At 43.4% G+C, this 14,184-nt stretch overlaps 1 protein-coding gene across 4 annotated transcripts in view; it reads left to right on the forward strand.

Annotated features, from left to right (window-relative positions):
- The window catches only part of LOC135542294 (protein kinase C and casein kinase substrate in neurons protein 1-like), a 64,575-nt gene that overhangs the window by 46,960 nt on the left and 3,431 nt on the right, over nucleotides 1-14,184 (forward strand). For all 4 annotated transcript variants that reach the window (XM_064969160.1, XM_064969158.1, XM_064969161.1 and 1 more), the window contains exons 4-9: nucleotides 10,655-10,890; nucleotides 11,080-11,235; nucleotides 12,225-12,400; nucleotides 12,544-12,664; nucleotides 12,861-12,991; nucleotides 13,899-14,107. In XM_064969160.1, the coding sequence (XP_064825232.1) occupies nucleotides 10,655-10,890; nucleotides 11,080-11,235; nucleotides 12,225-12,400; nucleotides 12,544-12,664; nucleotides 12,861-12,991; nucleotides 13,899-14,107 (1,029 nt within the window). The remainder of the gene's footprint in view (nucleotides 1-10,654; nucleotides 10,891-11,079; nucleotides 11,236-12,224; nucleotides 12,401-12,543; nucleotides 12,665-12,860; nucleotides 12,992-13,898; nucleotides 14,108-14,184) is intronic.

Consider the following 14,184-nt stretch of genomic DNA (forward strand, 5'->3'; position numbering starts at 1 on the left):
AGCTCACAATGCTTTGGAGAGTTACTGTCACCTGTTGGTGCCCAGTTAGCAACAACAAAAAAGATATCTAAAAGACGTATTTTCCAGACGTTGAAGTTTGTTATTTTTAGGTTCAGAATAAAAGGTCAAAATATACACATTTTCTGGATGTTGAAAGGGAATTATTTTCCGGACGTTGAAATTTTCGGTCCTGAATGAAAGTTGAAAAAACATAATTTACAAACATTGAAAATACATATTTTTGGTCATCGGTTCTATATCAAATTTCAACTGCACATATTGTACATGCTCAATGAAGTAAGCATTATATCACAATAATAATTTTCTAATCCATTTAATCTCGGAAAGAGGAGCCAACCAAAGATTGCAACATATAATATTTATTATTGCTCCCTTCTGTCACATGCACTTATGTTAGCTTTTTCAAAAGCGTTCAAACTGGCAGCAATGATGTAGTCCAACCTACTTTGCTTCTTCGTTGGGGTTTTATGGTGGTGCATACCAATATTAGGTACAGTACCGCCACCTACTGGGCTGGAGTATGTTGGAGACTATGGAGGTATTCTACACTTTGCACTGTAATCTAAAAATGATTTATTTAACCTTTATTTAAGAATAAATTCTTATTTTACAATGATGGCCTACCCCGGCCAAACCCTCACCTAACCCGGATGACGCTGGGCCAATTGTGCACCACCCTATGGGAATGGAGGAAGGAAATGATTGCTGAGTGAATTACAGTTTGTTCTGGACTAGGGTTGGACTAGGGTTTTCATCAGCTGGTGACTGTCAAGCAAATAACTACTGGTCTCATGGTAATTGATCGTTAATTAACATAAATACACTTAGCATCTCCTGGCTTTCACACGGAGCCTACAAGCCACTGATGCAGACCTTTGGAACATCTACATTTTAAAAAGTATAGTAAATCCATGTAATATAGCCTACACCTTCACAAAAAATCCATTATTTATTTTAGACAGGTCTAAAAAAGCATGATATGAGGAAAATGTAGTCTATTTCAGAAGGACAGCATACTGCTGTTGTCCTGCTGTTTGTTCCTTTTCTGGCTATGCCATATGGCTATGGGCTACACTAGTTCATTTAGCAGACAAGATTTGCTTAGAATTCCATGGCATTATTTTATATTCTTTTATGGTATGAAGAATACAATTAAACCAAGATGAACAAAATACAAAATATATTTTCTCCAAACAATTTAAGGGAGTGTTCCCATGCCACTATTCTGTGTTGAGCGGTTAACAAAAAAACAGGTACTCCTATATTCTTAATTAAGTTATTCATGTCACTTCAGTTGTTCTACAAACGTTGGGCTTATATGTTTAGATTTTTAATACATTGTAAGGCTGCATGATGCGACACTAATGATGATTTGAAAAAAGTTGCATGAAAGGCATGAGCTCAGCTTTTTTGCGCAGGCTGTACACACTTCATCAGTCTCTCATTTACAATTTGACAAGCACTTGATAAGGCCTTGCATTTCCCGGCAGCATCCCCTTTATGTGGCCATAACCCCCCTCTAAAAGAATCCATGCCTTTTGCGTCCAGTAGTCGCTGTGCCCTTCTCTCTGAGTGTTGCGTGCTCTGAAGCACCTCTCTCTCACATGGCTCTCCATCATATGATCGGGAATTTCTCACAGGCTACAACATCGGGGACGCAACTGCGCGAGTACTTATCCAATTCCAAGGTGCATATTGAAGATATTGGAACAACTGTCCACATTTACTTTTTGTCAGCCAACAAGATGAGTAGACCTAATGAACAGCAAAAGCACTAGCCTATGTCAATCTACTATCCCCCACAAAAGTTGACATACTCTATTCTGTGCGAGAAATAAATATTCCAAACATAGTCTGGGGCAGTTGTGGGATATTATAGATTCCAAATTAATACAACCACTAGCATAAAAAAATATATATTTTTACGCAATGAGGCTGACACAACAGATGAACATTTAGCTTAAAATGTTGATAAACTATTAGGCTATTTCTTCACATTATAAGCGCTGCAATGCACACAAGGCAGTATGCTATATTAATTTTCCGTTAGCGGGAAAACACCATTATCAAAAGTTACTAAAGTTACTAAATGCGATTATGCTTTTATTATAAAGGTGCATTTATGTGAAAAAGATCTTGCCCAATCTTGAAACTCATGCACTGCTTACATATGTCAGTTAGGCTCTTACAAACCTTGTAAAGCAGATTAATGTGCTTAATTTTAAGAAGTTATTTGGCCACTTTAGTTATGATACAAACCTTATCAAAACATATAGGCCTATGGGCTAGACTACTTGAGGTGTGCGATTATGACTAGAAAAAGTCAACAAAGAAAGGCATTGTTTCTTGCCTTATGCTGGGCATAATTCACAAGTGATACATTAAATCACAATCTAATATTGTTGCCCATCAGATTATTCTTGATTTAATCTTGTCTTTACATATATTATTTATTATATGTGTGAAATTTGTTTTGATTTAGAATGCACCATTATCATGCACCTGTCTCGAAACAGGGGCAGCGGAAAAAAATACATGTCATCTATGCACTTAAATAGCAAAAGGAGGACACTTTTCCCGTGGTTCATTTTCATGACTGCCAGGTAGGCTATATTCCTGTTGTAAATATAAGCAATGTACTTAATATTAGAAAAGTTGAGAAATAAACATAGTAGGCCTAGCCTGTAGGAAGCTCCGGGGATTCTCTTCTTTTTAATAGAGGCCATCACTGTTTTCTTGCATAGCCTATAGAAATGCTGCACAAAATGAGCTGTTTGATTATATTTTCGATTACATTTGCATTGATGTCAGGGTGATTATAGGGACAATAGAGTGCTGAGTACCAGGCAGTTAGCAAGTTTGGTAGGCTACTAACCATCAGCAGCATCATAGCTTGAAGAAGCCTAATTAGCATGACTATACGGTTACATGTAATTTGACTGCCTTCGTGACTTGTGACCGCCAGTTTGGCGGTAATACGGTCACCGTAACAGCCCTATTCTGGACAGGTTTTTAGTAAGTTGGAGAGGGTGAAACTTATTCCCAGGGATGTGATCGTTCTTCTGATCGTTTGCCTTTGATGTCGTTAGGTTTGACAGCGAAAGAGGACGTGGTCTGTCGTTTCTGCTGCAGGACAGTTGAGACATGAACCTGTCTTGTTTTTTCCTATCTTATGGAGACGGTGGTTGAGGCCGTTGTGAACTATTCACAATGGTTGATGATGGTTTCTGATCATCTTGAAATTAATTTGTGGTTATTGCTTATTGAAACCAGCGGGTGAATGGAGTGTAAATGTCTTCCTTTTCCCCTGCTGTCCATTCCTTTTGCCGTTAGTCGAACAATAGGTCTGGCCTACTGCAGGTGGCCTACTGCGGGTGGCCTGCTACGGGTGTGCAAGAGCATGCCCCCGTCCACATCGATGGGCCTGTAGTGGAGTGGATAGAAAGCTACATGTTCCTTGACGTCCACATCACTAAGGACTTAAATGAACATGGTCCACATAGTCCCGAAGAGGGCACGGCAGCGGCTCTTCCCCCTCAGGAGGCTGAACATTTTTGGCCCTCAGATCCTCAAAAATGTCTACAGCTGCACCATCGAGAGCATCTTGAGTGGTTGCATCACCACTTGGTATGGCAAATCTACCTCAGTTGACTGCAAAACGCTACAGAGGGGGGTGCAGAGAGCCCAGTACATCACTGGGGCCGAGCTCCCTGCCATCCAGGACCTCTATGTCAGGCGGTGTCAGAGGAAGGCCCAACTCCAGCCACCCAAGCAATAGACTGTTCACTCTGCTCCTGTCTGGAAAACAGTAGCAGAGCATCGGCTCTCGGATCAACATGCTGAGAGACAGCTTCTACCCCCAAGCCATAAGACAAAATTATTAATTAAATGGTTACCCGGACTATCTGCAGTGACTATTTGCACATTAACAAGGCATTACACTCAGGGGCCAGTTTAGTAGGTATACCACCACGTTCACAGTGAGTCAAGGGGCCGTGGCTTGCAATATAAAGCATGTAGACAGGCATCGAGGCATTTAGTTATGGTTTAATTCAACCTTAGAATGGGCAAAACTAGTTACCTAAGCGACTTTAAGTGAGGTATCATCGTCAGTGCCAGGCGCGCACGAAACGGCCGGCCTCCTGGGATTTTCATGCATGACAGTCTCTAGGGTTCACATAGAATGGTGAGACAAACAAAAAATAACCAGTCAGCGGCAGTCCCGTGGTTGAAAACAGCTCGTTGATGAAAGAAGAATGGAAAGAATCGTACACCTTGTACAATCCATTCCGCGAAGAATTCAGGCTGCTCTGCAGGCAAAGGGTGTCCGACCCAGTACTAAATGGGTATACCTAATAACCTGGTCACTGAGTGTATGTAAACACTACTCACTCACACACTACTGCCCGACTTTGCTTTTATATGGCTATTTTGCTTGGATTTCTGACTTTGTTTTCTCAGGATATTGGTTCAATAATTTCCTACGACCGACAACATTTCTGGATCATGAATCGAAAGCTACACACTTATCTCTCAGCCTCCCTGGTCTGGAATAATACATTCACTCCTTTGTTACTTGTTGCTGCTGACAAGGATGACCGAAAGCAGCTCTGGTGATGAAGAAGAGGAAGAAAAGGGGGATCTCAAAGCTCAGCAGAAAAGAGTCTCCTCTTCCTAGTATCCTGATGGCCTATGTCCAATCGCTGGAAAATAAAAGTTGTGAACTCAGAGCAAGGCTTCAATCGCAGAGGGACATCAGGGAATGCTGTGTTTTTTTTTATAGAGGCATGGGTGATAGACGATACACTTGACTCTGCTAATCAACCAGACGCCGTTTCCATTTTCCGTATGGATCAAATGGTGACTTCAGGTAAGCCTCCCGAGTGGCGCAGCGGCCTAAGGCACTGCATCTTAGTGCAAGAGGCGTCACTACAGACACTCTGGTTCAAATCCAGGCTGTATCACAACCGGCCGTGATTAGGAGTCCCATAGAGCGGCGCACAATTGGACTAGTGTCGTCCGGGTTTGGCCGGTGTCTGCCATCATTTTAAATAAGAATTTGTTCTTAACTGACTTGCCTAGTTAAATAAAGGTTAAAAATAAATACAAATACAAATAATTACAAAAAATATATATATTTATAATAAAGTAGTATGTTTTGTCATCAACAATTCCTGGTGTACTGAAGTTGAGGACCCCACCATATGCCAAAGGAATGAACGTGTGCTATTATCACAGCTGTGTACTGTACATACTGCCACAAGCAAACGCAGCACTCAGGAATTGTACAAGATCATTCGTCAGCAAGAATACTCTAACCTGGAAGCAGTCTTTCTTTTGTTGTGGGTAACTTTAACTGAGCACCGTTCATTTTTTTTGCCAAAATATCAACAACATTTATTCTGCCCCACAAGAAAAAAAATGTGCTGGACCATGTACTGTATATGCAAACATCTGTGACACGTACAAAGCCATCCCCTGCCCCCACTTCGGCCAATCAGATCACGGCTCTCTGTCCCCACTCCCTGGGTACAAGCAGCCTCTCAAGAGGGAGCCACCGACACAGAGAATAGTGTGGCGCTGGACAAAGGATGCAGACTCAATCTTGCAGGACTGTTTTGATGCTGAATGAAATATGTTCAAATAATCCTCCACCCAGGACTCATCCATCAACATTCAGGAATATGCATTGTCAGTCACAGGCTTCATTAGGAAATGTGTTGATGATGTTGTACCCACAATAACAGTCCAGACATGCCCCAACCAAAAACCCTGTATGAAAGGTGATATCTGTTCCATGCTGAGAGCCCGTACTGCAGCATTCAATGTCGGCAGAATGAACCTCGATAACTCTGTGGTGCGCAATGTGTACAAGGCAAGCAGGTACGAGCTCCGCAAACCCATTAGGGATGCAAAAAGACAATAGACTCAATACAGACTCTACTCGTGACGCATGTGGCAAGGACTACAGACTATCACGGACTACAAAGGCAAATCCAGCGTTGTGGTGCCCACTAAAGCCTCCCTCCCAAAACGAGCTTAACACATTCTATGCTCGTTTTGAGGCAGACAATACCAAGCCATCTTGGAAGACTGTCTCTTCTCCGAACTATCAAGTGCTTTCGCTCTCTGAGGCTGATATGAGGAAAACTCTCAAAAGAGTGAATACTCACCAAACCGACTTCCTGAACGGCAGACCACAGGCTGTGAGGATTGGCAACAGCACCTCCTCCACACTGACTCTTAACACATGGACCCCCAGTGGTGTCCTCAGCCGTCTACTGTACTCTCTGTTCACCCACGACTGCGTGGCTTTGCACGACACCAACTCCGTCATCAAGTTTGCTGACAACACCACGGTTGTAGGCCAGATAACCAACAACAACGAGTCAGCCAATAGGAACGAAGTAAGTGAACTGGCAATGTGGGGCTAGGACAACAACTTTTCCCTCCTTAAGCAAAGGTGTTAATTGTTGACTTCAAGAAGCAGAGGATGGAACATTCCCACCTCCGCATAAATGGGACTGCAGTAGAGAGAGTCAGCACATGACCGAGAACTTGACAAGGACCAACAGCCCCACCACTCTTGTCAAGAGGGTGCAACAGCATCTCTACCTCGTAAGGCAGTTGAAGAAATTGGCCATGCCACCCCGGGTCCTCCAAATACTACAGCTGCACCACCGAGAGCATCCTGGTAGGTTGCCTCACGGCCTGGTGGACGGAGCAATTCCTGTACGACTGCAATGCCCTCCAGTGGCGGGTGAAGATGGCCCAGTACGTCACTGGAACCATGTTCCCACCCATCCAGGATATCTACTCGAAACGGTGCCTGAGGAAGGCCCGCAGCATCATCAAGGATTCCACACACCCCAGCCACAAGCTGTTCAATTACTTACCGTCAGGGAAATTGTATCGGAGCATAAGGTATGATACCGGCAGACTCGGAGACAGTTTTTATCTACAAGCCATGAGACTGCTGAACACTTGAACTGGACTGACCTGCTCTGATTCTTCACAAACACACACACACACACACACACACACACACACACACACACACACACACACACACACACACACACACACACACTCATGCTACACACACATCACAACCTCTGCTACCAGACTCCTCCCATAATCCCCCCCCTTCCACAAAACATGTGTAAATAACGGACTATAAATTGTGACGTCCTGTATTATGCTTATGTTAACATGAATATATTATTCTATTGAGAATTTTACATTTACTTTATGTTTGTATTCTTATCTTTTATTATTTCTTATTGTTGTTGCTTTGTCGAGAAGTAACCTGTAAATAATCATTTCGTTGGTACCATGTGTATCCCATACATACGACTAATAAAACACTCTCACACAAAACCCACACACATTCATATACACTACATATGCACACACACACACACACACATAACACCAACACTCATACCAACACACCACAAACACAAACCCGGACACCGACACAACACAAACAAACAGAGACAACTACACACGCATACACTTTTACACTCATATTATGCTGCTGCTACTCTGTTCTTTATTTTACTCTTATTAATATCTATCCTGATGCCAAGTCACTTTACCCTGCCCTCATGTACATACAGTATCTACCTCAAACACCTCATTCCCCTGCACATTGATCTGGTACTGATAATCCCTGTATATAGCTCCATTATTGTGTCTTTTATTCCTCTTGTGTTACTATTTTTCTTTGTATTATTATTTGTTATAACTGACTCACTGGGACAGGCACGTAATCAAGCATTTCACGGTAAAGTCTACACCTGTTGTATTCTCCACGTGACAAATGTGACCTTCGTCCAGTGTTTGTAGGCCTGAGGAAGAGTCTGTACAGATGAGTGTGCTTGGTGGTCTATTCTCTTCTATCCAGGTTAGGGCTAAGATATAGGCCAACGAGTTCAGAGGTGAATTACCAAAGGTTATTTGTTAGTCTTTTTTTCTTGGCGAACTGTATGGGATAGTGAAGGCTGCTGAGAATGTGTGTTAGAGGCGTTGTATTGTGACTTTTCATACCCTGCTGTCAGCAGTCCTACCGCCTCTTTACCCTCTCCTTCCCGAATCATCTACAGTAGGCTAAAATCGACTTTTACTAGTCCAACCTACAGAATAAACCAACAGCCCACTTCCACTGCAATAACATTCTCAGTAGCGGTTACAGACATATATTTGTCTTGCTATGACTGTTTATGTTGTTGTTCGTCTTCTGTAATTGAATGCACTGACTGTAGTAATAACTATTGTTATTCATTAATGAGCTCCGCCCCCAAAACAAATACAAATCTGTTCAGCCCGGACCAGACCAAATCTAAACGAAACACAGACATCTACGCTATGTTTCACAAGTTTGAACAGCACAGTACAGTATGGCACAGTTCAGTACAGTAGAGTACAGCATGGTACGGTACATTTTATTCAGTAGAGTATGGTACGGTACAGTAGAGTTTAATTAAATAGAGTACAGTACGGCACGGTACAGTATAATTCAGTAGAGTAGAGTACAGTAGTGTACAGTTGAGTACAATACAGTACTTCAAAGTACGGTACAATACAGTACATTATACTGTGCCATGCTCTTCCGTGCCGAGCTGTACTGAACTTTACTTTTCTTTATTTACTGTACTCTGCTGCGCTGTACTGTATTGAATATATAATATATACTTTTCTTTACTGTAGGGGGAAAGTGGGGTTAATTGAGCCACCCCTTGTTTCTCGGAAACCATACACAAAATGAATAATGTGCCCAAATGTTTAGGAAGAGGTCATCACTTCAAGTTGCAAGTTAGGTCCACAAAAAGTATTTTCACAAAGTCTCATTCATTTAGTGTGTTATAGGTTATTTGATGCTTGTATCTAAACCAAAGTAGATCGTTTTGTGCTAGGTTTTGAGCCAACAATGAAAGTGCATCCTTGTATATGTGTGGGCTAATATATAGTGAAGATGTTAACCTTGGGGTAAGTTGAGCCAATAGCCACCATACCCCATACAAATGATTATTGCATTTTGTCAGTTTTATTCACATGCATAATGTTTTTGCAACGTGTCATGCATATGAACTCAAGATAGTGTATTTGTACTGTTCCAGAGCAGACATCATCATGTCCCATGCATACAAACGTAAAACAAGCAGAGGTCTGGCCCCCCCCCCCCCACTTGAGGTTCTTGAGAGAGCAGCCAAGAAAGTGAGAGACAGAGGGCTCTACATGGAATCCAAAAGTGTTCTACGTGGAACCAAAAAGGGTTATTCAAAAGGTTCTCCTATGGGGACAGCCAAAGAACCGTTTTAGGTTCTAGGTAGCACCTTGTTGTAGCTTCTCTTTCTCACAGGATCATGTTTGTTTTCTTTTCTTGTTGTCAATGTGCCTCTTCAGTGTCATTCAGTCTATTTGTTCATCCCTTGCTGCTGCTCCAATGGACTTATTCCCTTCTCTCACTTCCTTGGCTGTTCTCTCAAGAACCTCAAGGGGTCTTGACCGGTAACTGCCGGAGTACCGTTTTGGAACCCATTTTTTTGTGTAGCAGAGGAGCACACGAGGTCTTAGCTGATGAAATGGAGTCTGAGCTTGCTAAACATATCAAGAACTTCGCAGACCAGTTTTCATGGGCTTATTAGCTTCAAATGCAGAGAACTTGCCTACGAATTGGCAAATCGAAACAACATCCCTTTCCCCAGATAACTGGTCAAAAAATGGAAGGGTGATTAATATTGAAAAGAGGGATCCATATCTGAATGTAGGCATACATTTAAGATATACAATATACCACACCCATATTCCATGAATTAAACTTTGACTTACCAACACCACCCACTGTCACATGACACTATCAGCCACATACTCCTCTCTCCTCTCCTGTACTGTAGTGTGCTGTACTCTGCTTTCCAAACTTGGGAAACATGGATTTCTATGATTGGTTCAGATTTGGTCCGGACCGACCAAAGCTGAACCAATCATAGACGTCTATGTTTGGGCTAAATATAGGCCAGACCGGATGTCTGTGGATGTTGTAATCAAGGCCACTCCGGACCAGACCAAATCTGGACCAAACATAGATGTCTATGATTGGTTCAGAAATCAAGGCTGGTCCGGACCACACCAAGAACAGACCAAAAAAACATGTCGGGACAGGACCAAAAATAGACATCGAAACAACGACGGCATTAGTCTGCTTAGTGGGTGCATGCTATTTTTAAGCAATAAAGTCTAGGGGGGTGTGGTTTATGGCCAATATAACAAAGATAAGGGCTGTTCTTAGGCACGTATGTCACAAACCTCCGAGGTGCCTAATTGCTATTATAAACTGGTTACCAACGTTAATTAGAGCAGTAAAAATAAATACATGTTGTGTACGGTGTATACGGTCTGATATACTGTACCCCGGCTATCAGCCAATCAGCATTCAAGGCTCGAACCACCCATTTTAGAATTTGTAATAAACTCTTTCTAGTTTTGTCAGTACCGTAAACGCAATGTGCGGGATCTTCTTTTCTCTAGACAGTTTTGCCATGGAATAAAACTGCTATTAGTCATGAAGTAACACTGGAGTATTCTGTTTCTAAAATTGCTAATGGACCTTCCCCTTCTCCCTCTCCCTCAGGACCCCAGTATGGCAGTGTGGAGAGGGCCTGGGTGGCAGTGATGACAGAGGCTGAGAAGGTAAGTGAGCTGCACCAGGATGTGAAGAACAGCCTGGTCAACAATGACTTTGAGAAGGTGAAGAACTGGCAGAAGGACTCCTACCACAAACAGATGATGGGAGGTTTCAAGGAAACCAAAGAGGCAGAGGAAGGCTTCAAGAAGGCCCAGAAACCGTGGGCCAAGAAGCTCAAGGAGGTGAGGGGCAACCACCTGAACTACACTTAGAATGATGTAGCATTTTCCCCAAATTGAGCTGTCATTGACGTTGAGGTCCGGATCAGAACATGCACCATGCTCTGCTGTAACCTTGAAGTCGTTTGCATTGAAATGATGTCCCCAAAGGGTTCATGTCCTTCTAAAATATACCATTTCTTCTCTCCTCAGCTTGAGACTGCCAAGAAGACGTACCACCTAGCTTGTAAGGAGGAGAAGGTGGCGTCAATCAGAGAGGCCAACAGCAAGGCAGACGCCTCAGTCGCGGCCGACCAGCAAAAGAAGCTCCTGGACAAGGTGGACAGGTGCAAGCAGGATTCTCAGAAGGTGAGCTACCCAGACCCCTACTGCCCAGATCAGGGCGTAAGAGCTTACATCCACCAAGGCATAGCAGTAGCACCCACCTGGCTGAGACACAACAGCCATTTTGTGCCGGAACACTGATTACCACACATCAGCTATCATCACAGTGAAGAGTCCTTTCTGCTAATCAGTATTCACACTGAGAGCTGCAATCAAGGCGAGTGGAGAGGAGAGAGTGAATCAAATCAACTCCAGCTATTTGAAGACTAATCTGGGTCACACACTGCAAAGCTTAATCCTGCAGTTGCCACCTTCCATTGCTCAATCCTCCTCTTCCTCCTCCTTCTTTTTATACATGTAATTTTTTTTATTTCACCTGTATTTAACCAGGTAGGCTAGTTGAGAACAAGTTCTCACTTACAACTGCGACCTGGCCAAGATAAAGCAAAGCAGCGCGACAAACAACAACAACAACACAGAGCTACACATGGGATAAACAAAAGTACAGTCAATGTTAGTGAGGCCTCTCATCTCATTGCCATTACTAGTTCCAGGAGTATTTCTTGACCAGTTAAAGAACTACAGCCCAGAAAGGACCTATTTACTAGTATAGTGGACTTTACTCTGCTGAGGCCACTGGGATGATTTCACGGCCTTGCTGCCCCTTGACCCACTCGAGCCATGACATATGTTCAATAACACTGTTTTAGAACTACTGAGAGGACCCCTAATTATTATTATTCAACCTTGGTCAACATCAATCACCGCCACTTCTCAGTAACCCCAAGCCTCTAAAGACCTTGCTATGCAGAGGCTAGAACGATCTAACTAAATAGAAAAAGGAAAGTCACTGTAGAATGTGTAGAATATTGACAGTAAAATACCCCGTATGAAAAGTCCCTGACACATTAAAATACAACAAATATTAAGCTCACTGTGTAGGGGTCAACGACCCCTCAGCTCTGAACTGTACAGCCAAGTTATTAACATACTGTGTGATCTTCCCCATGCAGGCTAAGGAGAAGTATGAGAAGACTCTGGATGAGCTGAGGAACTGTACGCCCCAGTACATGGAGAACATGGAGACAGTGTTTGACATGTGTCAGCAGTTTGAGGAGAAGAGACTGCGGTTCCTCAGGGAGGTGCTGTTGGACATCAAACGACACCTCAACCTCACCGAGAACCAAAGGTAGGGCCATACTCACACATGTGCACGCACACACACACATACCTTGGCCCACCACCTGGGCACCACCATAATGGTACACTGAGTCTTGATGAATGTGTCAGAACAGAGGTGTAACTGCTGTCTATCTCTATCTCTGTCTTCAGCTATGCCACAGTGTACAGGGACCTGGAGCACACCATCACCTCTGCCAGCGCACAGGAGGACCTGAAATGGTTCAGCAACAACCACGGCCCTGGCATGCATATGAACTGGCCCCAGTTTGAGGTACACAACCACCGCTTCCCAGTTAGCCTCACAATACATGTTTCATTGATCACTTTTAACTCATGGTATGAATTCATTTGAATTCACTTCCCCCATTGACTGAACAGGAACAACCAGGCTTCGACTGGTAACTATGGCTTGCTCCCTGTCTTCCCTCCGTCTGTCCGTCCTTCCTTTCTTCCGTCCTTCCTTCCAGGAGTACAACCCTGAGATCACTCACATGATCAGCAAGCGAGAGAAGTCAAAGAAAGGGACAGACGGTATCATGCTGACCAACGTGACAGCGGCCCCGGACTATGTGCCTGCACCGGCTGGAGACAGGGGCAGGTAGGTCTCACAGACACCTCCACCACTACGGTTGCCTTCTGTAGAAGAACAGATATGCTTCCCTAACGTGTAGAATAACTCTGAGTGTCATCACAGAGACCATTTTTATTTTTTTAATGATACTAACAGCAGAATTGATCTCAAAACATCTCTTTTTACATTGTGCAGTATGTCAGTGATGTAATTGGCATTTTTGCAATAGTAAGCAAGTACAGTAAGTCTTGGACAAGCAAGCTTTGTCCGAGCCAGAATGGCCCATAGGTGCAATAGGGAATTGTGCAATAGGCAAAGTATGAACTCTGTGTATGAGATGTTATATCTGTTGTTTGCTCAAGACCATCTTCCCACGTATTGGATGGGGGCTATAAAATGTATCTTGTCTTGTCTTATCGGATGTCCTTGCGATAGCAACAATGATTCATGTGGATGTAAAGTCAACGGTTCATAAATTGCAAATCACACAATGTCATCGCAAGCTAGAGTATCATTAACTCTATGTGACATGTCACAGTTGAGTTTGGTAATATCTCCCACAAGGGCTGTTTAGTGGCCAGAAGATAATGTCACCCCAGTTGTTTTTGCTTTGTCAATATGATCATAGCAGAACAGTGAAGTGGGGGGTGCATTCTGTTGCATTGTTTTCTCATGCTGGGTCAACATGAATGTACGAGAGATCAGCTCTTAAAGGACAATGGAAGTGAAACATCCAGTTTGTGTCTCCAATTCACTCACCTTGGTTCGACTGGAACGTAGCAACAGCCCTTTCTCCTCTGTGCTGGTCACATGATGACCATGATGATGGATAGTGGTCCTAGTTACTGGAGGAAACTTGTGTGGAAACTTGTGGTCAACTGTTCTGCAACTGATGATGATGGTCCATGATGTTGAAACATCTCCTCATCCACAGTGTGAGCAGCTCTGATAAGAACCAGGCCTACTCCTCCCAGGACCAGTCGGCAGAGTGGTCAGACGATGAGCAGGCCGCGCCAAACTCCGGCTCAGACACCAATGGGGGTGGGGCCAACCCCTTTGAGGAGGAGTCAGCGAAGGGTGTGCGGGTGAGGGCGCTGTATGACTATGACGGGCAGGAACAGGACGAACTCACCTTTAAAGCAGGTGAGAATCCCAACGAGAACTAACAACTCTATTAGGTTGTTTGGTTGTAATTCTGTGTTTTTTTGTCATGTTGCCAT

Source organism: Oncorhynchus masou, chromosome 6 (assembly GCF_036934945.1).
Source record: "Oncorhynchus masou masou isolate Uvic2021 chromosome 6, UVic_Omas_1.1, whole genome shotgun sequence".
NCBI classification, from domain to species: domain Eukaryota; kingdom Metazoa; phylum Chordata; class Actinopteri; order Salmoniformes; family Salmonidae; genus Oncorhynchus; species Oncorhynchus masou.